This window comes from Mercenaria mercenaria, chromosome 7 (assembly GCF_021730395.1).
Source record: "Mercenaria mercenaria strain notata chromosome 7, MADL_Memer_1, whole genome shotgun sequence".
NCBI classification, from domain to species: domain Eukaryota; kingdom Metazoa; phylum Mollusca; class Bivalvia; order Venerida; family Veneridae; genus Mercenaria; species Mercenaria mercenaria.
Window position 1 is genome coordinate 39,300,789 of NC_069367.1, and position 27,438 is coordinate 39,328,226.

At 37.6% G+C, this 27,438-nt stretch overlaps 1 protein-coding gene across 1 annotated transcript in view; it reads right to left on the minus strand.

Annotated features, from left to right (window-relative positions):
- Positions 1-8,454: 8,454 nt before the first annotated feature.
- LOC123554339 (uncharacterized) overlaps positions 8,455-27,438 on the minus strand; it is a 42,438-nt gene continuing 23,454 nt past the window's right edge. Inside the window, exons 5-6 of the mRNA XM_053547123.1 lie at positions 25,574-25,769; positions 8,455-10,560 (exon numbers count right to left, since the gene is read on the minus strand). Of these exons, the coding sequence (XP_053403098.1) occupies positions 9,449-10,560; positions 25,574-25,769 (1,308 nt within the window). The 3' untranslated portion in view covers positions 8,455-9,448. The remainder of the gene's footprint in view (positions 10,561-25,573; positions 25,770-27,438) is intronic.

Genomic DNA, 27,438 nt, shown 5'->3' on the forward strand with positions numbered 1-27,438 from the left:
TCATCTGCTAGTCATGACCTACCTCCCTATCAACTTTCATGATCCTAGGCCCAAGTGTTCTTGAGTTATCATCCAGAAACCAATTGGTTTGCGGAGCGACCGACATAACGACCTACATCTGCAAAACAATATACCCCACCTTCTTTGAAGGGAAGCATAAATATAACAATAAAACAACCCTAAATGTACAAGAGCCATCAAAAAAATTATGATTGCAATCTGCTTAATATCCTGAATACATTAAAGCAAAGTATAGTTAGAAACAAGTAGTGTAAGAAATCTTTAAACAAATGATATATAAGTGAAAAAGGTCTGTTACTTAGTCATCTAAAATCCTAACAAACATATCAGATATCAAGATTCTGTGACAGGTTTTTCAACGTATTACATGAAATCAATCGAACACAATATTGTGATAATGTTAGCATTTTCACACTCACACACACAGACCCACCCCACACATCTTACAAATAATTCATTAAGGACATGTCACGGCAGAGATATTTTAGCATTATTGCAATACACAATCAGTATCAAAATTGTGTTTCCAATACATATGCTCATTAGATAACTCCTCAATATCTATGTGAAAATAAGGGATGTGTTTTGTATGATTGCAACACTGTGAGTTGCTCTAATTACCGGTAGTGACAAATGACTGAAACAAAAGGAACTCTTACGTGATTTGAATAGACGGTAAGGTAAAAATATAATTATGTTTTTATTGTTTTAATTTATGAGTTGTAAGCTACAATATAGAAGATCCATCGGAAGAAAATCAAACTGGAAGGTAGAAATAACATTAATTTTTTAATAAGGTCATGAGTCATCATACACCTGTCAAAATTTGTCGGTTTTCACAAGCTATCAAAATTATTTTTATCTCCATTTTGCATATGTATTGTTTTTATAAGTATCTTGGTAGGACATTAGAGTGTGTAACTTACTTTACGTTCCACATTAATATTTGTGCTTGACATTGCTTTGTTGAGTTCACTGAAGTCACGTAAGAATTTCTATTGTTTTAGTTTATTGTCTGTAATAAAGGTACCAAACCTCAATATTAAGATATAAGAATTGTTCCTTTCTTGTGTACAAAGGAAACCATTTGGTTGAATCATAACATAACGATTTTTGGAAAGAACTGAATATTCTTTGTTTTTTTATCATTTACCGGATATTCAAAACGTGACATCACCTTAAAGCACTGATCGTCTTATTGCCCATACATCTAATAAATACTGGAATACCCGTATCCCAGTTATACTAATTACCACGAGTTTTATCACTGGCTGGCACAATTGATAACAACAGCTTCAACAAGCGGAGCAATATAGGCCCAAAGGGTTACATCAGATGATGGGAGCAAAATTTAAAGAACCTGACTGTTGAAGCCCAAAGGACAGGAACAACAAAGGGAAGAAATTTCAAAAAAAATTCTAAGTCCACAAAAAAATATTCTAATTCTACAAAAAAAATCCTTACCAGGTACAGTTATGTCAAAATACACCTAAAAATTGAAGGTACCATCCATGTTGTACCACAGATAAGAGGCCTCAGTTTTTCGCTACGGCCAAAAGTAAAAAAATTTCAAAATAAGCTATTTATAGTAACATAAAAGGAAAGTAATTGAAAAAAAAATATATTGTAAGTGAATGAAAAAGGGATCTGCCAAATAAAAACTAGAGCACTGCAATGCGGAGCATTATACAAAAAGCAAAGTCATATATGACCTTTGGCCCCTAAGTGTGACCTTAACCTTGAAGCAAGTCATCTGAAACATGTGCTCTGCACATTGCCTCGGTGTGGTGAACCGAGTGTTCAAGTGCCAAGTTCATTTGAAATCCTTCAAACAGTTCAAGAGTTACAGAGGGACACGAAACACTGATATGAATTTTTGGAAAGAACTGAATATTCTTTGTTTTTTATCATTCACCGCATATTCAAGGGCGAGACATCCAAAACATGCGCTCTGCATGTCGTCTCGGTGTGGTGAACGTTTGTGTCAAGTTTCTTTGAAATCCTTCAAGGGGTTCAAGAGTTACAGAGCGGACACGAAATTGCTAAAGGACGGATGGACAGACGGATGGACACCGGAGGTATAACATAATACGTCCCTTTGGGCGTATAATAAAACAATTCTGTGAAAGGATAATATCACTTTGTTTAATATAAGGGTGTAACAATATATCGAAATTCACTGTATCATGATAAACTAGTCTGGCGATACGTGTATCGTATCAAAAGCCTGTTTCACGATACAGTTATTTGTTTGTTTTTGGTTTAACGCCGTTTTTCAACAGTATTTCAGTCATGTAACGATGGGCAGTTAACCTAACCAGTGTTCCTGGATTCTGTACCAGTAGAAACCTGTTCTCTGCAAGTAACTGCTAACTTCCCCACATGAATTATCACAGGTGGAGGACGAATGATTTCAGACACAATGTCTTTTATCAAATTGTCAAGGAGAACATACGACCCGCCCAGGGATTGAACTCGCGACCCCGTGATCCATAGACCAAGGCTCTCCCTACTGAGCTAAACAGGCAGACTCACGTTGCAGTTAAAAGTAGAAACATTAACTTTAATAAATCAATGTTGAAGATGGTAACTAAACAAATGTATCATTTCTAACAGTTTCTTTAACTTTAAAGCAAAATTACAGGTACTTTCCAAGTATATAGAACATGGATTTTTTTCATTTGTCACATGAATGCTTCCTTATGGTACTCAATTTGTATCGCGATATGTACCCTGTCGTTGCATCAGTTTCTGTATCCCAATATATATTGCACCGTGAGACTAGCGTATTGTTACACCCTTAGTTTAATATACTACATTTTAGTAAATAATTCATCAAAACACTGATGCATGCTCTTTGCATATTCCCTCATTGCCACATTACCTATATGCGAAATTTTAAGTTTATTCCTCGAATGGTTATGATGAAGTTATGCTCTGGACATAAAATATGACAGACGGAAGGACGGACTTAAGGACACATACACACACATAATCGCATAAAATGTCCGTTTTTCCAATATGGACATATAAAGATTGTAATTGAAGTATTTTTCATGGAAAGTGTCAAAACTAGAATGTGTCTGTAGGACACAGGGTGTGCCCCCCACTGGTAAATTTGTCACAAATAAGGGGCAATAATTCAAATGATTGCAGTCTTAATGGGGTATAGCCTCAACAAACATTTTATGAAAAAGATTCATTATTCTAGGCCCTATACGTTTTGAGCTATGAGCATCACAAACAAAAAATCCACTATTTTGGCTATTTTAAGGGCCAAAACTCTGTAATAAGCACTAAGATTCTCAAGATGAATGCCAATTTAGCAAGGTCACATCAAGATAAAAAAGACTCCAGCAAGGTTTCCTGAATTTACATCTAATACTTTTTGAGCTAGGCACATAATTAGGTGAAAAAGTGCATATTTTTACTATTTCAGGGGTCATAACTTTAAAAACTGGGGGTGGAGTCAGCCAAAAAATTAGAGGTGTGCAAGTTTATATCATGATAAAGACTTATGCATGTTTTCAACCATTTATATTAAATACTTTTTGAGCTAGGTGCGTCACAAGGTGAAAATGTACATTTTTTACTATTTCAGGGGCCATAACTCTAAAAAATGGCGGCGGACCCAAATAAAAAATAGGAGGTGCGCAAGTTCATATCATGATTAAGACTCATGCAAGGTTTCATGAATCTATATCAAATACTTTTTGAGCTAGGCGTGTGACAAGGTGAAAATATACATTTTTGACTATTTCAGGGGCCATGAATCTGAAAATAGGGGGCGGAGCCAGACGAAGAATAGGAGGTGCGCAACTTCATAACATGATAAAGACTCATGCAAGGTTTCATCAATTTATATCAAATACTTTTCAAGCTAGGCGCATCACGAACACTTCGGACGGACGGATAAGACCAAATCTATATGCCCCCACCCACTTTCAAAAACAAAACTTGTAAACAATTGTTCCACCGAGTATTCAATTTGGTAACACATCAGTTCAATTCATTTGGCGAGAAAGTAATATCACATACACCTTGGGTTCGTATTTTTTAAAAGTCAAAATCCTACAATTTATAAATATACAAGACATGACTGTTAAATTACTAGAATATATCAGACTTCTCCAGGCATATCAACATTTGTCTTCTAAATATTAGAGTGACGCTTCAAAAACATTATATTCTGCTATTCTGATACATATTGGTACTCTATGAAAAATGTATAAATATACATGTATAAATGCGATTTGACAGCTTGCCATCTTTTAGTAATTTAACACACTAATTAATGATTGTTGTACATTGATTATACTTATCAATGATTGGTAGACATGTTAAGCCCTAATTTCATATTTGACAAAAAAGCAGTTACTACATACGTGTCTCTATGTCAGATTTACATTTTAAATGTAAACATGAAGAAAAAAATTTCAGTGTACATTATACAAATAGTACACACCTCATAAATTAATTACTAAACCACAATAGGAATATTTACTACATTGTTCTAAAACACTGAAAAACTAGAGATGCTTTTGAGAAAAGCGCATGTCTCCCATAACTGCCTAATCATCTGAATATTAGTATATGAGTCAACCATGCACCAAGACCTCAACTGCCTTAGTGCTTTGGTTATCAAAAACAAGTTTCAAAGGCCATGATTCCAAAGTGCCTGGGCTGATTTGGCTAGTTATCAACCTTGGCCGAGGACTTATTGGCAAACATATTTTGTTCAAGTTTGATGAAGAGCGGATGAGAAATGTTCGACTTAAGAGTGCCGACAAGCTTTGTGACAGACAGACAGACAGACAGGAGTAAATCAATATGTCTCTCACACCACTGTTTGGTGGGAGGCATAAATAATACAAAACAAGTGACTAAAGTATTGCAGTGGTAATACAAAAGTCCCATAACAGTGTAAAACTTAAAACAGTGTTTGTCCCTTGTGGTTGTTGGCAACAGTGTCAAGACTAAACATGATTCAACGCATTTCGGAGCTAAGAAAAAGTCTATTTTTACTTAAATTTCAATAGTGACCTTGACCTACAAGCACAGATCATGTATGTGACACATTGTCTCACCATGGGGAATATTTGTGTGCAGTAATAAGATAAGATAACCCATCAATGCACATACAAGTTACGGAACGGAAACAATTTTACTTGACTTTCAAAAGTGACACTGACCTTTGACCAAAACCATGGGTCTAGTGCACAAAACATAGCCCAATTCTAAGCTAGAGAACATTTCTGTGAAGTAATAAAAGATCCTTCAAAGCAATTAAAAGTTATGGGGCAGAAACAATTTTTTACTTCACCTTAAACAGGTACCTTTGACCGACAAACATAGGTCATGTGTTAACACATTATCTCATCATAGGGAACATTTTACATTTGTTTTCTCAATTATTTATTACTTGCTATCACTTTTTTCTTATTTCTCTATGTCAGATTTACATTTTGTATGTAAAGCAACACTTTTTTCTCAGAAGGCCGTGAAGACACATTGCAGTCTGCTGGTACTTACGGTAAGCTTGTAAGACACAATTGCACCTTAGCAACAAAAATAATGGATCGACAGATAACACATTATCTTATTGGTCAATATTATTGGTTTGATCGACAGGTCGGATCTACGCATTAGGGCCACTGCACAAGATCTGAACAGTGTCTACTGGAAAATGTGTTTGTTACTTAACAGGCAGCACGTCAACAAGTTTTGACTAATCTCACATTTGGTGAAGTCATAATAAAGTCGTTCTGTCCCTTACTGCAAATAGTAAGCATGTTATGGATCTGCTTTGTGCAGACTAAACTGCATGTTATATATAACGTGTGCTTTAACTCAATCTTTTTATAACTATGTAGCTGTTCATGAACATATTCCTCTAAACTCTTTACTTATTATTAAATAATTACTGTACCAGTAACTGATTTAGTAAATTGAACCAAATGCAAACTTAGGACCATAAAACACATGTTGCTTCAACATTTTTTTTATCAAAATACAGGTATGTTCCAAACTGATGAATTGCCTGTTAGTACGAAATTGTCTTACGCCTCTAATTATAGTTTTATTGCTTCATCTGTTTTTTGAGAAAACAAATGTAAAAGGTACTGTCTTCTCTGGATCATCGTCATCAGCATTGGCTTTGGTTAAGACTATGTCTACCTTTTCACAAAAACTGTAACAGCTATAGCTTTGAAACTTCTAATGCTTGTTCATCATCATTTGGTGAGTAAGTACGTCAAGAACCATAATTCATTTTGCATTTTGTAAGAATTATTGTCCAGTTTATCTTCGAAAATTAGTATTTCCTGGTCACCTTTTTTGTGTAGTTTCATTTTTCTTTAATACTATAGCATTGATGATTTACATTTTTTTCATCATCAACAGGCCAGCATGAATGCCAAGAACCATAATTCTGCCATACGTCAACCACTTTTGCACCCACAGGTAAGCAATAGCTTATTGTGAAATCAAAATATTTGTGGGTGACTTATTATTATGGATTCTGCTGTTGAGTCGAAATCAACAATTAACAAGTAAAATTCCCCTAAATTGTATGTTGAAAATTTAAATCCACAAATTCAAAATTGCCGTTTGACCCAAACCACGAAGGTTTGTGTCAAACAAATCAAATGATTTTACAGTTTTGGCTCAGTAAAGATTGTTTTCTTGCTGACACTTGGACAAGCTATTTTCTCACAGTCATCCGGAAAATCTGTGAGTCATCTTCAGTATCATCAAAGAAAAAAAAGTGATCTGGAAACACCCGTTTCACTTTACTAAATGTCTCTACATGGACTCGTTTCATTTTCAGAACAGTATCCAGAAACATTTGTGGTGATTTATCCAGCAGAAACACGTTATTCAGATAAACTGTTACTAACTGGCCAGACATAGGTATTCTCTCCAACAGCGTCTGCAACGATGCACTTGTTGCTTTAACACGAGAAAGGTATATTCTTTGAAGAGATTTCATTTCTGAACTGAAGTCAAAGGTCATGTTATTAATGTTTATATCTAATAATCGTAGTTCTTCCAAACACCGACATGTAGGTAGTAACCGTGTCAGGTGACTGTTATTGTCATTTTCTGTAGTTGTACATACTAAAGTACGAAACATACAGGCTTCTTTGAACACAGACAACATTCCATTTTCATCAATAACATGTATCTGTGGCAACCAGTTTTGAGAGCATGTTTCTATAACATTTTCAGACCCTTCTCCATTTGTGTCAAGTAATGCAACTTTGCTCAATTCTATCACTGGGTCATTACAAAGTATGTTCAGACCAGAAATAAGATCTTTCAAATTTTTGTGTGCTATCTGTAAATTTTTCATAGCTATGATAGAAAATGATCTACGAAGCATTTCTTTAAAATCATTAAGTAACTGAAGGGTTTGTCTCACTTTAGAAATATCTTCATTTAATATATTTTTGAAGACAATTATCCTCCGTCTGACAGAAATTTGTCCTGGAAATATTTTACAATACTCAACACTTATCTCTGGGCCAACATCTCCTTTTCCAACAACAATAATTTCCGAAAAACACACAATGATAGATGGATTATAGATCCAACCATTAAGTCTGTCCAATATGCCAGTTAACGTTTCAAATGTGAGTGTCACTGTGTCTAAAATTAAACTAGTTACTTTACTTGGATCAAAGGCAAAGATACTGTCAAGAAAAACATGTTCAAAATGAAACTCTGGGATGTAACAATCCAGTGAAAGATAGGATTTTATCTCTCTGATTAATGAATGAGAAGTATTAGAGAATTTTACAGAAATGGTAGGAGAAACACCATGTGTACTTCTCCTAAATTTCTGAAAGCATACATGTTCTGATGTCATCCTTATATCAGTATTTGGAAGTTTCATAATCCATGATAAAACTGAAATCAATGAAGGCAACTTCATATTTACACAATCAACAGTACATATTGTAGGATACACTACTGCATTTCTAGACACATTCAGATGACTAAAGTGACTTGAACACTCGAAGTTTCCTATTTCATAGTCGGAGATTAAAAATGATAAAAGATGTTCTGGGTCATCTTGTTGCTCCAAATCAGATACCTTTAATTGATGTATTATCTTTCCTTGAACAGTCAGAGTGAGTTGAATAGTACACAGGGCAGTGCTTTTGTAAATATTATCACAAGAAGGCAGTTCATGTCCCATGTCTTTGCAATTGTTTGGGAATCTAACTTCCTCAAAAAGTGATTTCAAAGACAAAAATGACATTTTCACATCAACTAATGCTAATATATTCAGACAGCTAACAAAATCTGTAAGCCATTGAATGGGTATTTCATATTTCAGGCTCATGACATGTGTAGAGTCTTCAGGTCTGAATATACTTTTATGTGATCCTTCCATTGTAAACTGGTCATAATATTCATCAACTTTTATTACTATACTACAATATTCATCTTCCTCCAATTTTGTTGAATGTGGTGAGCAGTAAATCCCACGGAAGCAACCACGATGCAGATAGTGTTTATATTCCCTACAGGCTTTAAGAAAATGATCAATGGCCATCATTGATTTAAAATACATAACATTTTCTAAAGCTATATATTGCAGCTTGGGCATATTTTGAATTAAGGTATGAAATTCTGCAAGGTACTGATTATTCAATGTTTGTAACCCTTTTCTAAGAAACATATACTTTAGAGATTCTTGTGATGACTCCATAATCTGTAACGTTTCCTGAATTGGTAGTTCTACAGAAAAGTCTTTAAGTGTTTCTAACTGCTTAATATAAGATAAGATACTTGTGTCTATAACTTGGGTTTTAATGACCAATGATTTAGTCTCTTTGCAATCGACATTCCTTAACAGTTCACTTTCTTTAATGGGGTAAAGAATGTCACTCACTATAATTCTGACAGCTGTATCATGAACACATTTTGCCTCTCTTAAACAAGTAAATAAAACATCTGAGATTTCAGCTGCTGAATCAGAGAAAAGAGGTAGAACAAATTGCCTGTGCCACCTATGAGTATCATCATTCACAAAACCAGCCATAAAAATGGAAATTCTATGCATACTTGATAGGTTCATGCAACTTACAAAAACTAAAAATGTTTCCAAATTCTTAATATCGTGCAGGCAAATGCACCTATTTCTTAATACTGTTTCAATTCCGATATCATCCCTACTAGTTATATAACAGGCAGCGAAATACTCCTGAAATGTTGAATGAATGAATGCCACTTCTTTTTCTTCTTCCAGCACCGAAGTGCCAGCCACCATGTGAAGTGACAGAACTCCAATTTTCAGTAAAATATTCAATTCAGAGTCAGTAATTCCATAACTGGATAGATCACTTGTTTTAAAGATGAGCCTAGTTTGTTTATCCTTAGAAAATAATGTTTCAAATGCGAATTTTGACAACTTTAATCATAAGTAAGAATTTTCTCTAATATATGGCCTATCTTTTGCAATAAAAGGGCAAATATCTGCTTTGCATGTATATGTATGACGTGCATCATTCTTGAAATCATGGTCTCGATTGTTTCTTACAGTTGCATGATGTAGAAATAATTCAATTATGTCACTGTATACACAGATTAATGATTCGTTCAGCATCTGCTTCTCATACCATAGACACACTATCAATTTTAAGACCAATGGGGTCTTCATCAACGACTGCAACTTTTCCCTTTTTCTCACATCATCCAAGAATGCATCAATAGTGACCTGTTTGTTTGATGTTTTATTTAACAATCGCAAAAGCTTTGCTATCAGCTCTCTGCAACTGACAATTCGTTTGATATCTAACATGGCATCAACTTCACCTGATTTAGGTCTTATATTGTCCAATTTCCAAGAACGTGCAGTAAACAATGTCACATAATTAGACTTGCTGTTTCTTAAAGGCAATCGAAGTGACGTTGTTGGATCTTTTGGCATATCCTCTGGAGGATTCCATTCATCAAGACCATCACATATAAACAGACATTTCTCAGGCTCATGTTTAAGTATTTCTTCAAAAGTGTCATGATATTTAGGATGCAGTAATTGTCTCTTAACCATTTCTTCTAGAGAGCTCTCTTTATTTGTGTCCCTTAAACAGATGTAAAATACAAACTGAAAAAAGTCCAGATTCCAATTTTGTCCTATTGATATCTGGGCAGGTTTACTGGGTTCTTCACTTTTGTGCATGTTGCACCACACAGATAGAAGCTTTTTGCACAATGTAGTTTTCCCAAATCCTGCTTCACCAGTCAGGAACACATTACGCAACATATTGCCGTTATTGAAAAATGCCTCGCATTGGTATCCGCTTATACCTCTAATAAAACGGTCAACATACTTATCTTCTTCTAAGAAAAAAGTGCTTCGCATATAAAGATGTTCAATTTCTTTGAAATGCCTCTTCTGGTTTTCATTAAGGATGACAAGGGGTGTATACAGTTCGTCTATAGCAATTTCTTTACTTCGAACGAGAGGAGAAACATCAATCGTAGAGTAATATCGCCCATAGTGTTCAATTATGTGTGCTTGCAGTTCTGTAAATAAAAACCAAACATTTGCTTAGCCACAACATTTGAAAGAGCAAAAAAAAAAAACCCATATCAATAGCTTGTCAAACGGCTATGTAGCCAAATGTGCTGATCAAATTAAAAGAACCTTTAATGAACCATTTAATTTTATTACAATGTCAAGACCTTTAAATGGCATGCTGAATTGTGAACCATTTCAAAATTTTAGCTCAGTTCAACTTCTTGAGCAAGCATTCCATATCTTAAACTAGATGTGTGCCAATTGGATACTGGTGCCATCACTCACTATATGGTATTTGTTGGCAATGCCAGACTAAACAAGAGCTCGTCCAACACGAAATGCCCCCCTTGATGCATTCAGTAATTGCACAAGAAACAGAAATTATTTGCTCACTGTAAACAAAAATTCTACTGTCCTGGTTCAATGTGACATTGACCTTAGACCTATTGACCTCAAAATCAACAGGGGTCATCTGCTGGTCATGATCAATCTCCCTATTAAGTTTAGTGATCCTAGGCCCAAGCGTTCTCAAGGTATCGTCCAGAAAGGGTTTAACTGTTCCGGGTCAATGTGACCTTGACCTGTAGCCTACAGACCTCAAAATCTATAGGGGCCATCTACAGGTCATGACCAACCTCCCTATCAAGTTTCATGATCCTAGGCCCAAGCGTTCTCAAGTTATTGTCTGGAACGGTTTAAATGTTCCGGGTCATTGTAACCTTGACCTTTGATCTACTGACCTTAAAATCAATAGGGGTCATCTGCTGGTCATGATGAACATCTCTTTCATCTTTCATGACCTTTGGCCCAACTGTTCTGAAGTTATCGTCCAGAAACCGTTTAACTGTTCCTGGCCAATCTGACCTTGAACTTTGACCAAATGACCTCAAAATCAATAGGGGTCATCTGCTGGTCATGATCAATCTCCCTATCAATTTTCCTGATCCTAGGCCCAAGCGTTCTGAGTTATCGCCGGGAAACCGTTTTACTGTTCCTGGTCACTGTGACCTTGACCTTTGACCTACTGACCTCAAAATCAATAGGGGTCATCTGCTGGTCATGACCAACTTCCCTATCAACTTTCACGATCCTAGGCCCAAGCAATCTTGAGTTATCATCCGGAAAACGTTTAACTGTTCAGGGTCACTGTGACCTTGACCTTTAACATACTGACCTCAAAATCAATAGGGATCATCTGCTGGTCATGAACAACGTCCCTATCAATTTTCAAGATCCTAGGCCTAAACGTTATTGAGTTATCATCCGAAAACCGTTCAACTGTTCAGGTTCACTGTGATCTTGACCTTTGACATACAGATCTCAAAATCAATAGGGGTCATCTGCAGGTGATGACCAACCTTCCTATCAACTTTCATGATCCTAGGCCCAAGCCTTCTTGAGTTATCATCCGGAAACGGACTGGTCTACATACAGACCGACCGACAGACAGACCGACCGACATCTGCAAAACAATATACCCCTCCTTCTTCGAAGGGGGGCATAATAAACTTTTATATTACCATGGGTTCGGTGTATATTAGTCCATGGTTCTGGGAGGGTATGGACACTTCATAACATTATCAAGAAATACAAGATAAAAGAAAGTGAGTTTTTAGGGGGAATGGTAGGAGGGGCAATGGAGTGGGGGTAGAGGTAAAATCCAAATACAATCCCAGGTGCACAACTTCATATGCTGAACAATATCCCTATAAAGTTTCATGACACTAGGTCAAAAACGTTTCCAGTTACATGTGACAAAAACTTTTAGGCCCTTTTATGCATATTTTTGACTAAGTCAAGGGCTATAACTCTGGTTTGGCTAAGTGAAATTCAAGTATTACCCTAGGCGCACATCTTCAAAAGCTAAACAATATACCTATATGGTGTCATGACTCTTGGTCAAATACTTTTTGAGAAACATGCGACACAAACATTTATTCCCCTTTACATACATATTTGTAACTGTGGCCCGACAAAAACACAATGTCATTACTTCACATGCTGAATAATAATCATGTAAATTCTAAGGTCAAATACTTTTAAGATACCTACATGTACAACAAAAACTTTTAGTCTTTTTAAGCATATTTTGTACCTTTGTCAAAGGTCATAACTCTGGGAGCTGAAATCCCAAACAAAACCCCAAGTGAGCAACTTCACATGCTAGATAACCCTTCTATAATAATTTATACCCTAGGTCAAATATTTTTGAGATACATGCAACATTGTCTTTTAGGCCCTTTTAAGCACATGTTATACTAATTAAAGGACATAACTGTTGTCTGGCCATGTGAAGTCCAAAACTAGATCTGTCACAGGAGTGACAATTTATACCCCCACAATACGGCCTTGTCACAGAAGTAAGCCAATGTCGAAGTCGAACTTGTCTTATATTTGATGATGTTACACCTGTTTATTAAAAATGATTTAAATCTTGTTAACCCTGCAAAAAGTTCTACTGTTCTGGGTCAATGTGACCCTGATCTTTGACCTACTGACCTCAAAATCAATAGGGGTCATCTGCTGGTCATGATCAACCTTCTAATAAGTTTTGTGATCCTAGGCCCAAACGTTCTAAAGTTATCGTCCGGAAATGGTTCAACTGTTCCAGGTCACTGTGATCTTGACCTTTAACCTACTGATCTCAAAATCAATAGTGGTCATCTGCTGGTCATGACCAACCTTCCTATCAACTTTCATGATCCTATGGCTAGTATGCCCAAGCGTTCTTGTATTATCATCTGGAAATGGTTTAACTGTTACAGGTCACTGTGACCTTGACCTTTAACCTACTGATCTCAAATTCATTTAGGGTCATCTGCTGGTCATGACCAACCTCCCTATCAACTTTCATCATCCTAGACCCAAGCATTCTCAAGTTATCATCCGGAAACCATTGAACTGTTCCAGGTCCTTGTGACCTTGATCTTTGACCTACTGACCTCAAAGTCGAACTTGTCCTGTATTTGATGATGTTACATCTGTGTACCAAAACTTATGATCCCAGGCCCAAGCATTCTGAAGTTATCATCCGAAAACCGTTTAACTGTTCCGGGTCATTGTGATCTTGACCTTGGACATACTGACCTAAAAGTCAAACTTGACCTGTATTTTATAATGTTACACCTGTGTACCAAAATATATGACACTAGGCCCAAGTATTCTCAAGTTATCATCCAGAAATGGTTTAACTATTCTGGGTCATTTTGACCTTGACCATTAACCCACTGACCTCAAAGTTGAGCTTGACCTGTATTTGATGGTGTTACATCTGTGTACTTAAACTTATGATCCCAGGCCCAAGCATTCTGAAGTTATCATCTGGAAACTGTTTAACTGTTCCGGATCATTGTGATCTTGACTTTAGACATACTGTCCTCAAAGTCAAACTTGGCCTGTATTTTATGATGTTACACCTGTGTACCAAAATGTGCGATCCTAGGCCCAAGCATTCTCAAGTTATCATCCGGAAATGGTTTAATTATTCTTGGTCATTTTGACCTTGACCTTTGACCTACAGACCTCAAAGTCAAACTTGACCTGTATTTTATGATGATACACCTGTATACTAAAAATTATCTAAATCTGTCAAGCCTTTCATGAGTTATTGTCCGGAAACCATTAAAACCAACGAACCGACGAACATTAGCTCATTCCTATATACTTCCTCCAAACTTAGTTTGAGGGGATAAAATAAAACCCAAAGTGCACAATTTCAAATGCTGAGCAACAATCCAATAACTTCTGATGACTATGTCAAATGCAAAACATTTGAACGTACAAACAGATGTATGAACAAAGGTAAATGTAAGTGCACACCCACTCCCACAAAAATAATCGGGACACAAGAAAAGTGAATCATTGCTTCTGGTTCAAACCCTCACTTAGGGTGTAGAAATCTTTTATTCAAGGAAGCCATCCAGCTGACTTACAGAAGGACTGTAGTTCTACCCAGTAAATGTTATGTCTAAAATCATGCTGACAGGGACATCTGGGGTCTTCTTCTGCTGTCAAAGGCTTGAGCAATAATTGTGCCAGAGTGATGTTTAGCACAACAACCATGATGATCATTTCATTACTCAAATGAGATGTATCATGTTCTTTTTCCAGGATTAAACTAGTGAACTAGGTCTTTTTTTGCTCTAAAATGACCCATTTTAAAACTTAGCTTGGGTTATATAAAGATAAACATGTCAACCATTCATGCTCATATGATAGAAAAAGTGTAGAGTGTAAACACATTTTTATTCAGAATTGACCTTGTGACCTACATTTGATCACAGATGACCTAGTTTCATACTAAGACTAATATTCTGACTACCAGTAGGCTTTATGCATTTAAAGTAGCAAATGTTGCCTTCAGTTCAGTGTCAGAGTTTTCTATGATCTGACCAAACAACTTATAATCCCAGATGACCAAGGTTCAAACTTAGCTTAGCTTTCATCAAGAAAAACATACTGACCAGTTGATGTAAACGTCCTAACAAGAGGGCCATAATGGCCCTATATCACTCACCTGTTATAACTGCACTTAAGGGCAAGAAGGTCAAAAAATCATAATCAAGATCAATCAAAAGAATTATGAGAAAATATAGTTGAAATTTTCTTAAAGTTACTTTAAATAAAACTATTTTCAAATCAGGCCAGTAGTTTCATACAAGAAGTTTTTAACCAAAAAGAAAAAAATCTTACTATGTACAGATGTCAAAATACACCTAAAAATTGGAGGTACCATCCATGTTGAACCACAGAAAAGTGGTCTCTGTTTTTCCCTGCGGCCAATAATAAGAAGTTACTAAATAAGCTATTTATAGTAACATAAAAGGTAATTAAAAACAAGGAGCTGCGTTCAATAAACACTTGATGCCCACGGTGGCATCCTTGTCGATACAAAGCAACCTAAGTCCAAAACGAGGTCAAGTTCAAGGTCAAAGTCAAACTGAGGTCAGGTGATGTCTGAAGACGAGGAATGGTCACAGGTTACATCTGCATTAGTATCAAGTCATTCTAGTTAGGGGTATTGATGCTAGACGAAACGGTCCCATTTGGTTAACCTCGTACGGACGGACGGATGAACGAACGGACAGACAGGACAATCACTATATGCCTCCCACTTCAGTACATGCCGAGGGCATAAAAATTATTGTAAGTGAACAAAAGAAAAATCTGCCAAATAAAAACAAGAGCACTGCAATGCAACGCAAATGCAGAGCAATATACACACAAAACAAAGTCATATGGCCTTTGACCCCTAAGTGTGACCTTGACCTTGAATAGAACCATCCGAAACATGCGCCCTGCAGGTCGTTTCGATGAGGTGAACATTTGTGTAAGGTTTCTTTGAAATCCTTCAAGGGGTTCAAGAGTTACAGAGCAGAAGGGAAATTGCTAGCCAACAGACAGACGGATACCGAGGCATTAACATAATATGACCCTTCGGGCGTATAAAAATAATCAAGATCTTATGGTGATATAAGTTGTGTGCAAGTTTGGTTATGGTTAAAACCAAATCGTAACTGAAGCTGCTATTGTGCAGACAAGGTAAAAATAGATAATTTTGGAATTTTCAGGGGCCATAACTCTGAAACCCATTAAGGGATCTGGCCAGTTCAAGAAAGGAACCAAGATCTTATGGTGACACAAGATTTGTGCAAGTCTGATTAAATTCTAATCATAATAGAAGCTGCTATTGTGCAGACAAGGTCAAAATAGCTAATTCTGACCATATCAGGGGCCATAACTCTAAAACCCATAAAGAAATCTAGCCAGTTCAATAAAGGAACCAAGATCTTGTGGTAATACAAGTTGTGTGCAAGTTTGGTTAAAATCAAAACATTAATGAAGCTGCTATTGTGCAGACAAGGTCAAAACAGCTAATTTTGGCCCTTTCAGGGACCATAACTCTGGAACCCATTATGGGATCTGGCCGGTTTAAGAAATGAACCAAGACCTTATGGTGAAACAAGTTTTGTGCAAGTTTGATTAAATTCTAATCATAATAGAAGCTGCTATTGTGCAGACAAGGTCAAAATAGCTAATTCTGGCCCTTTCAGGGGCCATCACTCTGGAACCCATAATGGAATCTGGCCAGTTCAAGAAAGGAACCAAAATATTACAGTGATACAAGTTGTATGCAAGTTTGATTAAAATAAAATCATAAATCAAGGTGCTATTGTGCAGACAAGGTTAAAATAGCTAATTCTGGCCCTTTCAGGGGCCATAACTCTGGAACCCATGGAATCTGGCCAGTTCAAGAAAGTAACCAAGATCTTATGGTGATACAAGTTGTGTGCAAGTTTGGTAAAAGTCAAATCATAAATAAAGCTGCTATTGTACAGACAAGGTCAAAATAGCTAATTTTGGCCCTTTCAGGGGCCATAACTCTGGAACCCATATCGGGATCTGGCCAGTTCAAGAAAGGAATGGAGATCTTATGGTGATACAAAGTGTGTGCAAGTTTGGTAAAAGTAAAGTCATAAATGAAGCTGCTCTTGTACAGACAAGGTCAAAAGAGCTAATTTTGGCCCTTTCAGGGGCCATAACTCTGGAACCCTTAACAGGATCTGGCCAGTTCAATAAAAAGACCAAGATCTTATGGTGATACAAGTTTTGTGCAAGTTTGGTTAAAATAAAATCATAAATGAAACCACTATCATGCAGACAAGAAATTGTTGACACACACACACAAACACACACACACACACACACACAAATTATGGCCCTTTAAGGGGCAATAGTTCTAGATCCCTGATGGGATCCGGCCAGTTTTCAAAAGGATCCGAGATATCATGCCATTACAAGTTTTGTACAAGTTTGATCAAAATTGTTTGCAAAATGTGGTCTTTTTCGTGTTCACAAGAAATTGTGAACGGACAGATGACGGACGAAGGGCGATCACAAAAGCTCACCCTGTCACATATCACCCTGTCACTATGTAACAAGGTAAGCTAACAAGAGGGTCATGATGACCCTGGATCGCTCACCAGAGTAATATGAGCTACATGTTTCAAATGTCAAACTGATGATTTTTAGAAATTTTTTGGAAGATTTCCAATGTACAATCAAGTAATCGCTGGGGCGGGGCCAATTTACCCCGGGGGTCATGATTTGAATAAAGTTTGTAAAAGTCTACTAGGCAATGTTACATATCAAATATCTAAGATATAGGGCTTCTGATTTATTTTTAGCAAATTTATGAAGATTTCCCTATGTACAATCAAATAACCCATGGGGCTGGGTCAATTTGACCCTGGGAGGTCAAGATTTGAACAACTTTTGTAGAGGTCCACTAGGCAATGCTACATGTCAAATATCTAAGCTCTAGGCCTTCTGGGTTTTTTTTCTAAAAGTTTGAAGATTTTTCTATGTAAATTCAAGTAACCCCATGGGGCGGGGTCAATTTGACCCTGGGGGTCATGATTTGAATAAATTTTGTAGAAGTCTACTAAGCAATGCCACATGTCAAATATCTAAGATCTAGGCCTTCTGATTTATTTTTTGAAAACTTTTGAAGATTTTCCTATGTAAAATCAAGTGACCCCTGGGGCGGGGTAAATTTTGACCCCGGGGGTCATGATTTGAACAAATTTTGTAGAGGTCCACTAGGCAATGCTACTTGTGAAATATCTAAGCTCTAGGCCTTCTGGTTTATTTTTAGAAAATTTTGAAGATTTTTCTATGTACAATCAAGTAAGCACATGGGGTGGGGTCAATTTGATCCTGGGGTTCATGATTTGAATAAATTTTGTAGAAGTCTACAAGGCAATGCCACATGTCAAATATCTAAGACCTAGGCCTTCTGGTTTATTTTTAGAAAAATTTTGAAGATTTTCCTATGTAAAATCAAGTGACCCCTGGGGCGGGGTCAATTTTGACCCCGGGGGTCATGATTTGAACAAATTTTGTAGAGGTCCACTAGGCAATGCTACATGTGAAATATCTAAGCTCTAGGCCTTCTAGTTTATTTTTAGAATTTTTTTGAAGAATTTCCTATGTAAAATCAAGTGACCCCTGGGGCGGGGTCAATTTTGACCCCGGGGGTCATGATTTGAACAAATTTTGTAGAGGTCCACGAGGCAAAGCTACATGTCCAATATCTAAGCTCTAGGGCTTCTGGTTTTTGAGAAGATTTTTTAAGATTTTCCTATGTAAAATCAAGTGACCCCTGGGGCGGGGTCAATTTTGACCCCGGGGTCATGATTTTTAAAAATTTGGTAGAGGTCCACTAGGCAATGCTTCACATCAAATATCTAAGCTCTAGGGCTTCTGGTTTTTGAGAAGAAGATTTTTAAAATTTTTCCTTTCTGTTGCCATGGCAACCAGAGTTCTGCATGGAATTCAATTCTTTGAATAAATTTTGTAGAGCTTCACCCAAGGAACATTCCTGTGAAGTTTGGATGAAATTGGCCTAGCGGTTTATGAGGAGATGTCATTTAAAGTAAAAGTTTACCGGACAGTGACTGATCAGAATAGCTCACCCTGAGCCTTTGGCTCTGGTGAGCTAAAAATGTGGCTTTTCGAGTGTTAACAATCAGAGGTCACATTTTCTACAGAACATTTGTCTTTTTGAAATCTAGATAAAGTGTGATTCTAGGACATCTGGGGTCAAAATCTAAGTGACTAGATCATACTATAACAAGCTTACTCTATCATTTGTCAAGGTAACCTAATTCTCAATCCCAGATAGCTATGTTTCAAAGTTGGCCTAGAATTTATGAGACCAAGTTCCATTTACAAAGTACAGTAAACCTCGCTTATAAGGAACTCGGATATAAGGAACACTCGGTTATAAGGAACAGTGTTCAATTCCCCGATCTATTTCCTTCTTTATTCAATGTAAAAATCCTCGGTTATAGGGAACTCGGTTATAAGGAACACTCGGTTATAAGGAACACTTTTTCTAGTCCCAAAGTACGAAATTCAATGGAAACCCCTCGGTTATAGCGAACAGACATAAAGAATAAAAATTATTGAAAACCAAAAATAAACAGGAGAATCGCTGATGACGTCAGAGTAACGTCGGCATTTTCAGGCGCTTTAATGCACATGAATAAACACATTTCTATGATATTCACGGATACGATAAAAAGAAAATATATAATATCATTAACATTTACCAAATACAAGACGATAGTAGACTTATATTTACTCAAGATTACGTTCGAGAGCTAAGATCTATATGTGTTAGGTATTTCATGTTGACAATAGTTACCGAAAGTCAGTAACGGTCACGGTCATACTGTCCTAAATAAATGTGCTAATTACGCGTCATTAACAATGGCAAACAGTCCAGTTTATCAAATTTCCAATTGTAAAAAGTATAGCAGGTGCTAAAATGGACAATTGCAGAACTACAGGTAAAATTTACACTTTAATCCGTATGTATGGCGCTGTTGTCTAGTCGTAATGCACTATATGTCATAAGCACCCTACTTTTAGATTTTAATGGGTTGTCTAATTTAACATTTTTGATTTTTGTAATTAAAATTTGAACATTTTTGTATTAGTATTAATGCCTATTCTCATAACATGCAGTCGAGCAAGGAAAAAAAAGAAGATAGAAAAATAAACGACAAAAAATAAACACAAATTACGGTCATTCTTACCGACGTACATTTTGGCTTAGTTTAGGTTTAACGCCGTGTTTCAACACTATTTCAGTCATAAACATGCAGGCAGTTTACCTTATCATCTCTCCAGGAAAGGACCGGTACTAGACTCGCAACATTGATTCATGTTCGGCCCGGAGTGTTAACACATAGCCCTTTTCAAACGTCAGTGAAATAGTGTTCGCTATACAAATTGTGTTCGTTATACAAACCTCGGTTACAAGGAACTAGTACGCTATACGGATATAAGGAACTTTGGTTATAAGGAACAATTTTTAGAGGTCCCAAGCTGTTCCTTATAAGCGAGGTTTACTGTAGACAAGAGCTCGAAGAACACGAAATGCCCCCCTTGATGCATTCAGTAATTGCAAAAGGAACAACAGAAATTATTTGGTCACTGTACACAAAAGTTCTACTGTTCTGGGTCAATGTAACCTTGAACTTTGACCTACTGACCTCAAAATCAAAAGGGGTCGTCTGCTGATCATGATCAAGTTCCCTATAAATTTCCCTGATCCTAGGCTCAAGCATTCTCAAGTTACCATCCTTTGGCCTACTGACAATAGCGGTCATAATTATGCTGGTCATGACCAATCTCCTTATCCTTGGCCCAAGCCTTCTTGAGTTATCATCCGGAAACCGTTTATGTGACCTTGACCTGAGACCTATTGACCTGAAAATCAATAGGGGTCGTCTGCTGACCATGATCATATTCCCTATTAAGTTTCGTGACCTTAGGCCCTAGCATTCTCAAGTTATCGTCCGGAAATAGTTTAACTGTTCTGGGGTAACTGAGACCTTGACCTTTGGCCTACTGACCTCAAAATCAACAGTCATCTGTTGATCATGATCAACTTCCATATCAAGTCGTCTGTAAATGGTTTAACTGTTCCGGGACACTGTGACTTTGACCTTAGACATAATGACCTCAAAATCAATAGGGGTCATCTGCTGCTCATGACCAACCTCCCTATCAACTTTCAAGATACTAGGCCAAAGCATTCTTGTGTTATCATCCGGAAACCGTTTAATTGCTCTGGGTCACTGTGACCTGACCTTCGACCTTCTAATCTCAAAATCAATAGGGGTCATCTGCAGGTTATGACCAAAATCCTACCAACTTTCATGATCCTAGGCCCAAGTGTTCTTGAGTTACCAAGTTACCAAGAAGATTTTTTCCCTATATAAGTCTATGTTAAATTGGGACACCCCAGGGCAGGGCCTCTTTTCCCCCCGAGGGGCATAATTTGAACAATTTTGGTAGAGGACCACAAGGCAATGAAGCATACCAAATATCAAAAGCCTAAGCCTTGCAGTTTCAGGCAAGAAGATTTTTAACGCTTTTCCTTATATAAGCCTACGTAAAACTTGAGACCACCCCATGTGACCCCCGGGGCAGGGCCATATTTGACCCTAGGGGAATAATTTGAACAATCTTAGTAGAAGACCATTAGATGATGTCCTATACAAAATATCAAAGCCCTAGGCCCTGTGGTTTTGGACAAGAGGTTTTTCCAAGTTTTTCCCTATATAAGTCTATATAAACCATGTGACCCCCGAGGCGGAGCCATATTAGACCCCAGGGAAATAATTTGAATCATCTTGGTAGAGGACCACTAGATGATGCTTCATACTAAATATCAAAGCCCTAGGCTCTGTGGTTTTGGACAAGAAGATTTTCAAAGTTTTTCCCTATATAAATCTATGTAAAATATAGAAATAAACAAAGGGCCATAACTCACTAAAAATAGCTGAACCAGTCTGATTTTCAGGGGGACAAAACTAGGGTACCAATACATCATTCTGACAAAGTTTGGTCAAAATCCCCCCAGTAGTTTCTGAGGAGATGCGATAATGAGAAATTGTTAACGGACGGACTGACTGACGGATGGACGGACCACGGACGCAGAGTGATTTGAATAGCCCACCATCTGATAATGGTGGGCTAAAAATACAGCCTCTATCGCATACACAAGGTTTTTCCTTGATTTGACCTAGTGACCTAGTTTTTGACCCCGGATGACCCATTTTCAAACTTGGCCTAGATTTCATCAAGGTAATCATTCTGACAAAATTTCATGAAGATCAATTGAAAAATACAGCCTCTATCGCATACACAAGGTTTTTCCTTGATTTGACCTAGTGGCCTAGTTTTTGATCCCAGATGTCCCATTTTCGAACTCGGCCTAGATTTCATCAAGGTAATCATTCTGACAAAATTTCATGAAGATCAGTTGAAAACTAGAGTTGTCACAGGAGTGACGAATTATACCCCCACAATATAGCCATGTCACAGAACTAAGCCAATGTTAAAGCCGAACTTGCTTGACCTTGGCCAACTGACCTCAATATCAATACAGGTCATCTGCTGGTCATGATCAACCTCCCTATTAAGTTTCATGTTCCTCGGCCCAAGCGTTCTCAAGTTATTGTCCGGAAAAGGTTTAAATGTTCTGGGTCACTCTAACCTTTGACCTTTGGAACTCAAAATTAATAGGGGTCATCTGCTGGTCATGACCAATCTCACTATGAAGTTTCGTGATCCTAGTCCAAAGTATTCTGAAGTTATTGTCCAAAAACCATTTTAAACGTTCCAGGTCACTGTGACCTTGATCTGTAACTTACTGACCTCAAAATCCTAAGGGGTTATTTGCTGGTCAAAACCAAACTCCCTATCAATTTTCATGATCCTAGGCCCAAGCGTTCTCAAGTTATCATCCGGAAACTGTTTAACTGTTTCGTGTCATTGTGACCTTTACCTTTGACCTACTAACTTCAAATTATCAACCAGAAACCGTATAACTCTTCCGAGTCACTGTGACCTTGACCTTTGACCTACTGACCTCAAAGTCGAAATTGACCTGTATTTTAAATGTTACATCTTTGTACAAAAAATTATGATCCTAGACCCAAGCATTCTCAAGTTATCATCCGGAAACTGTTTAACTGTTCCGAGTCACTGTGTTTGTTTTTGTTTTGTTTGTTTGTTTTGGGTTTAACGCCGTTTTTCAACAGTATTTCAGTCATGTAACGGCGGGCAGTTAACCTAACCAGTGTTCCTGGATTCTGTACCAGTACAAACCTGTTCTCCGCAAGTAACTGCCAACTTCCCCACATGAATCAGAGGTGGAGGACTAATGATTTCAGACACAATGTCGTTTATCAAATAGTCACGGAGAACATACGCCCCGCCCGAGGATCGAACTCGCGACCCCGCGATCCGTAGACCAACGCTCTTACCTACTGAGCTAAGCGGGCGGGCTCCGAGTCACTGTGACCTTGACCTTTGACCTACTTATCCCAAAGTGGAACTTGACCTGTATTTTCTGATGTTACACCTGTGTACCAAAAATTATTTAAATTGGTCTAGCCTTTCATGAGTTATCGTCCGGAAACCATGAAAACCAACGGACCGACAGACCGGCAAGCTCACTCCTATATACCCCCAAACTTCGTTTTGTGGGGGTATAAATACAGTCTCTATCGCATACACAAGCTAAATGTTGACGGACTACAAACAGACGCCGGACATTGAGCGGTCAGAAAAACTAAACAAGAGGTTCATGATGACCCTGGATTGCTCACCAGAGTAATATGAGCTACATGTTTCAAATGTCAAACTGATGATTTTTAGAATTTTTTTGGAAAATGTTTCGATGTACAATCAAGTAACCCCTGGGGCGGGGCCAATTTTATACAGGGGGTCATGATTTGAACAAAGTTTGTAGAAGTCTAATAGGCAACGTTACAGATCGAATATCTAAGATCTAGGCCTTCTGGTTTATTTTAAGCAAATTTATGATGATTTCCCTATGTACAATCAAGTAATCCCTGAGGCTGGGTCAATTTGACCCAAAGCTACAAGTCAAATATCTAAGCTCTAGGCCTTCTGGTTTATTTTAAGAAAATTTTGAAGATTTTTCTATGTACAATCAAGTAACCCCGGGGGTCATGATTTGAAGAAATTTTGTAGAAGTCCACTAGGCAATGCTACATGTCAAATATCTAAGATCTAGGCCTTTTGGTTCATTTTTAGATATTTTTTGAAGATTTTCCTATGTAAAATCAAGTGACCTCTGGGGCGGGGTCAATTTTGACCCTGGGGGTCATGATTTGAACTAATGTTGTAGAGGTCCACTAGGCAATGCTACATGTGAAATATCTAAGCTCAAGGCCTTCTGGTTTATTTTAAGAAATTTTTTTTGAAGATTTTCATATGTAAAATCAAGTGACCCCCAGGGCAGGGTCAATTTTGACCCCGGGGTCATGATTTGAACAACTTAAGTAGAAATCCACTAGGCAATGCTACATGTCAAATATCTAAGCTCTAGGGCTTCTGCTTTTTGAGAAGGAGATTTTTTAAGATTTTCCTATGTAAAATCAAGTGACCCCTGGGGCGGGGTCATGATTTGAACAAATTTTGTAGAGGTCCACTAGGCAATGCTACATGTGAAATATCTAAGCTCTAGGCCTTCTGGTTAATTTTTAGAATTTTTTTGAAGATTTTCCTATGTAAAATCAAGTGACCACTGAGGCGGGGTCAATTTTGACACCGGGGTCATGATTTGAACAACTTTAGTAGAGGTCTACTAGGCAATGCTACATGTCAAATATCTAAGGTCTAGGGCTTCTGGTTTTCGAGAAGAAGATTTTTTAAGATTTTTCTGTGTAAAATCAAGTGACCCCTGGGGCAGGTCAATTTTGATCCCGGGGTCATGATTTGAACAAATTTGGTAGAGGTCCACTAGGCAATGCTTCACACCAAATATCTAAGCTCTAGGGCTCCTGGTTTTTGAGAAGAAGATTTTTAAAGATTTTCCTTTCGGTTGCCATGGCAACCAGAGTTCTGCATGGAATTCAATTCTTCGAATAATTTTTAAAGAAGACCATCCAAGGAACATCCCTGTGAAGTTTCATCAAAATTGGCCTGTTGGTTTAGGAGGAGATGTTGTTTACAGGAAAGTGTGGACGGACGACGGACGTACAACGGACGGATGCCGGACGGACGGACGCCGGACGGTGAGCGATCACAATACCTCACCCTGAGCACTTTGTGCTCAGGTGAGCTAAAAACTAAGCACTGCTCAGGTGAGCTAAAAATGTGGGCAATGGACAACAGAATTCAGACCATCTACCTATATAGATATTTACAGTTCACCCGAAACCATGGTTTTGCTATGACTTAACAAAGTTACCTAAACTTTGACCCAAGATGACCCAGTACATAAGTCCACCCAGATTTTACATAGTCAAACATTCTTACTAAATGTAAATTAAGATTTGGCCAAAATGATGACCTCTAGAGAGTTAACAGTAAATTTGTGGATGAGGGCAATGGCTTCAGGATCATCCATTATACCAACAGCACACCCTGAGCATATGTTTCAGATAAGCTAAAATAGACTGATACCTTGTCTCTTGGTTAACCTTGTTTCATCATCAATTTGTTTTCCGTCTTGCCTGGAATCAATGTCATGGATGGCTGAAGCTCTTGCATTTTCTATATCACTAATGGCCTCATGTTTGCTTTCTCTTATTGCTTCTAGTGCTATATCCATGACTGCACTCGCATCTTCTTCACTTATATATATCTGGTTTGCCTTAAGCTATAACAAAAAGAAGCAACTCATTACACAAGATTAAAAGTTTACCATATTTTCTATATTAGTCAGCTTGTCATTCGTTTAAAATCAAACTAACGACTAGAAGAAGAGTTTCTCAATGAAAACAAGAGGGTCATGATGACCCTGGATCGCTCACCTGAGTAATATGAGCTACATGTTTCAAATGTCAAACTGATGATAAAATATTAAGAGAGTCAGTAGGTCACATTCATGGTCAATGAAATTCAGTTTTACGATTTGTGTGCAAATCTGTGTATGTCATCAAAATTTCAAGGCTGTATCTTAAACAAGAGGGTCATGATGACCCTGGATCGCTCACCAGAGTAATATGAGCTACATGTTTCAAATGTCAAACTGATGATTTTTAGAATTTTTTTAGAAGATTTTCCGATGTACAATCAAGTGACCCCTGGGGCGGGGTCAATTTTTACCCCGGGGGTCATGATTTGAACAAATTTTGTAGAGGTCCACTAGGCAATGCTACATGTGAAATATCTAAGCTCGACGCCTGGATTATTTTTAGAAAATTTTTGAAGATTTTCCTATGTAAAATCAACTGACCCCTGGGGCGGGGTCAATTTTGACCCCAGGGTCATGATTTGAACAACTTTAGTAGAGGTCCATTTGGCAATGCTACATGTGAAATATCTAAGCTCTAGGGCTTCTGGTTTTTGAGAAGAAGATTTTTTAAGATTTTCCTATGTAAAATCAAGTGACCCCTGGGGCGGGGTCAATTTTGACCTCGGGGTCATGATTTGAACAGACTTGGTAGAGGTCCACTAGGCAATGCTTCACACCAAATATCTAAGCTCTAGGCTTCTGGTTTTTGAGAAGAAGATTTTTAAAGTTTTTCCTTTCGGTTGCCATGGCAACCAGAGTTCTGCATGGAATTCAATTCTTTGAACAATTTTTGTAGAGCTTCACCCAAGGAACATTCCTGTGAAGTTTGGATGAAATTGGCTTAGTGGTTTATGAGATGTTGTTTAAAGGAAAGTGTGGACGGACGGACGGACGGACGATGGACGGACGGACGCCGGACGGTGAGCTATCACAATAGCTCACCCGAGCACTTTGTGCTCAGGTGAGCTAAAAACAAGAAAGTAGATCAGTAGATCAAGGTCACAGTCAAGTGACATCATATTACTTGGGGTCATCAGGTAATTATAATTAAACAGTCTTGGAAATAGGATCAGATGATTTTTTAAGTATTTTCCCTATATAACTCACATAATAACTAAGTGACCCCAGGGAGGGGCCTCTTTTAACCCCAGGGGCATAATTTGAACGGTTTTGGTAGAGGACTACTAGGCAATGCATCATACTAAATATCAAAAGCCTAGGCCGTATGGTTTCAGACAAGAAGATTTTTAAACTTTTTTTCCTATATAAGTCTATGTAAAACTTGGGACCCCCGGGGTGGGGCCATATTTGACCCTAGGGGGATAATTTGAACAATCTTGGTAGAGGACAGCTAGATGATGCTACATACCAAATATCAAAGCCCTAGGCCATGTGGTTTCGTACAAGAAGATTTTCAAAGTTTTCCCTATATAAGTCTATATAAACCATGTGACCCCCGGGGAGGGGCCATATTTGACCCTGGGGGATAATTTGAACAAATTTGGTAGAGGACCACTAGATGATGCTATAC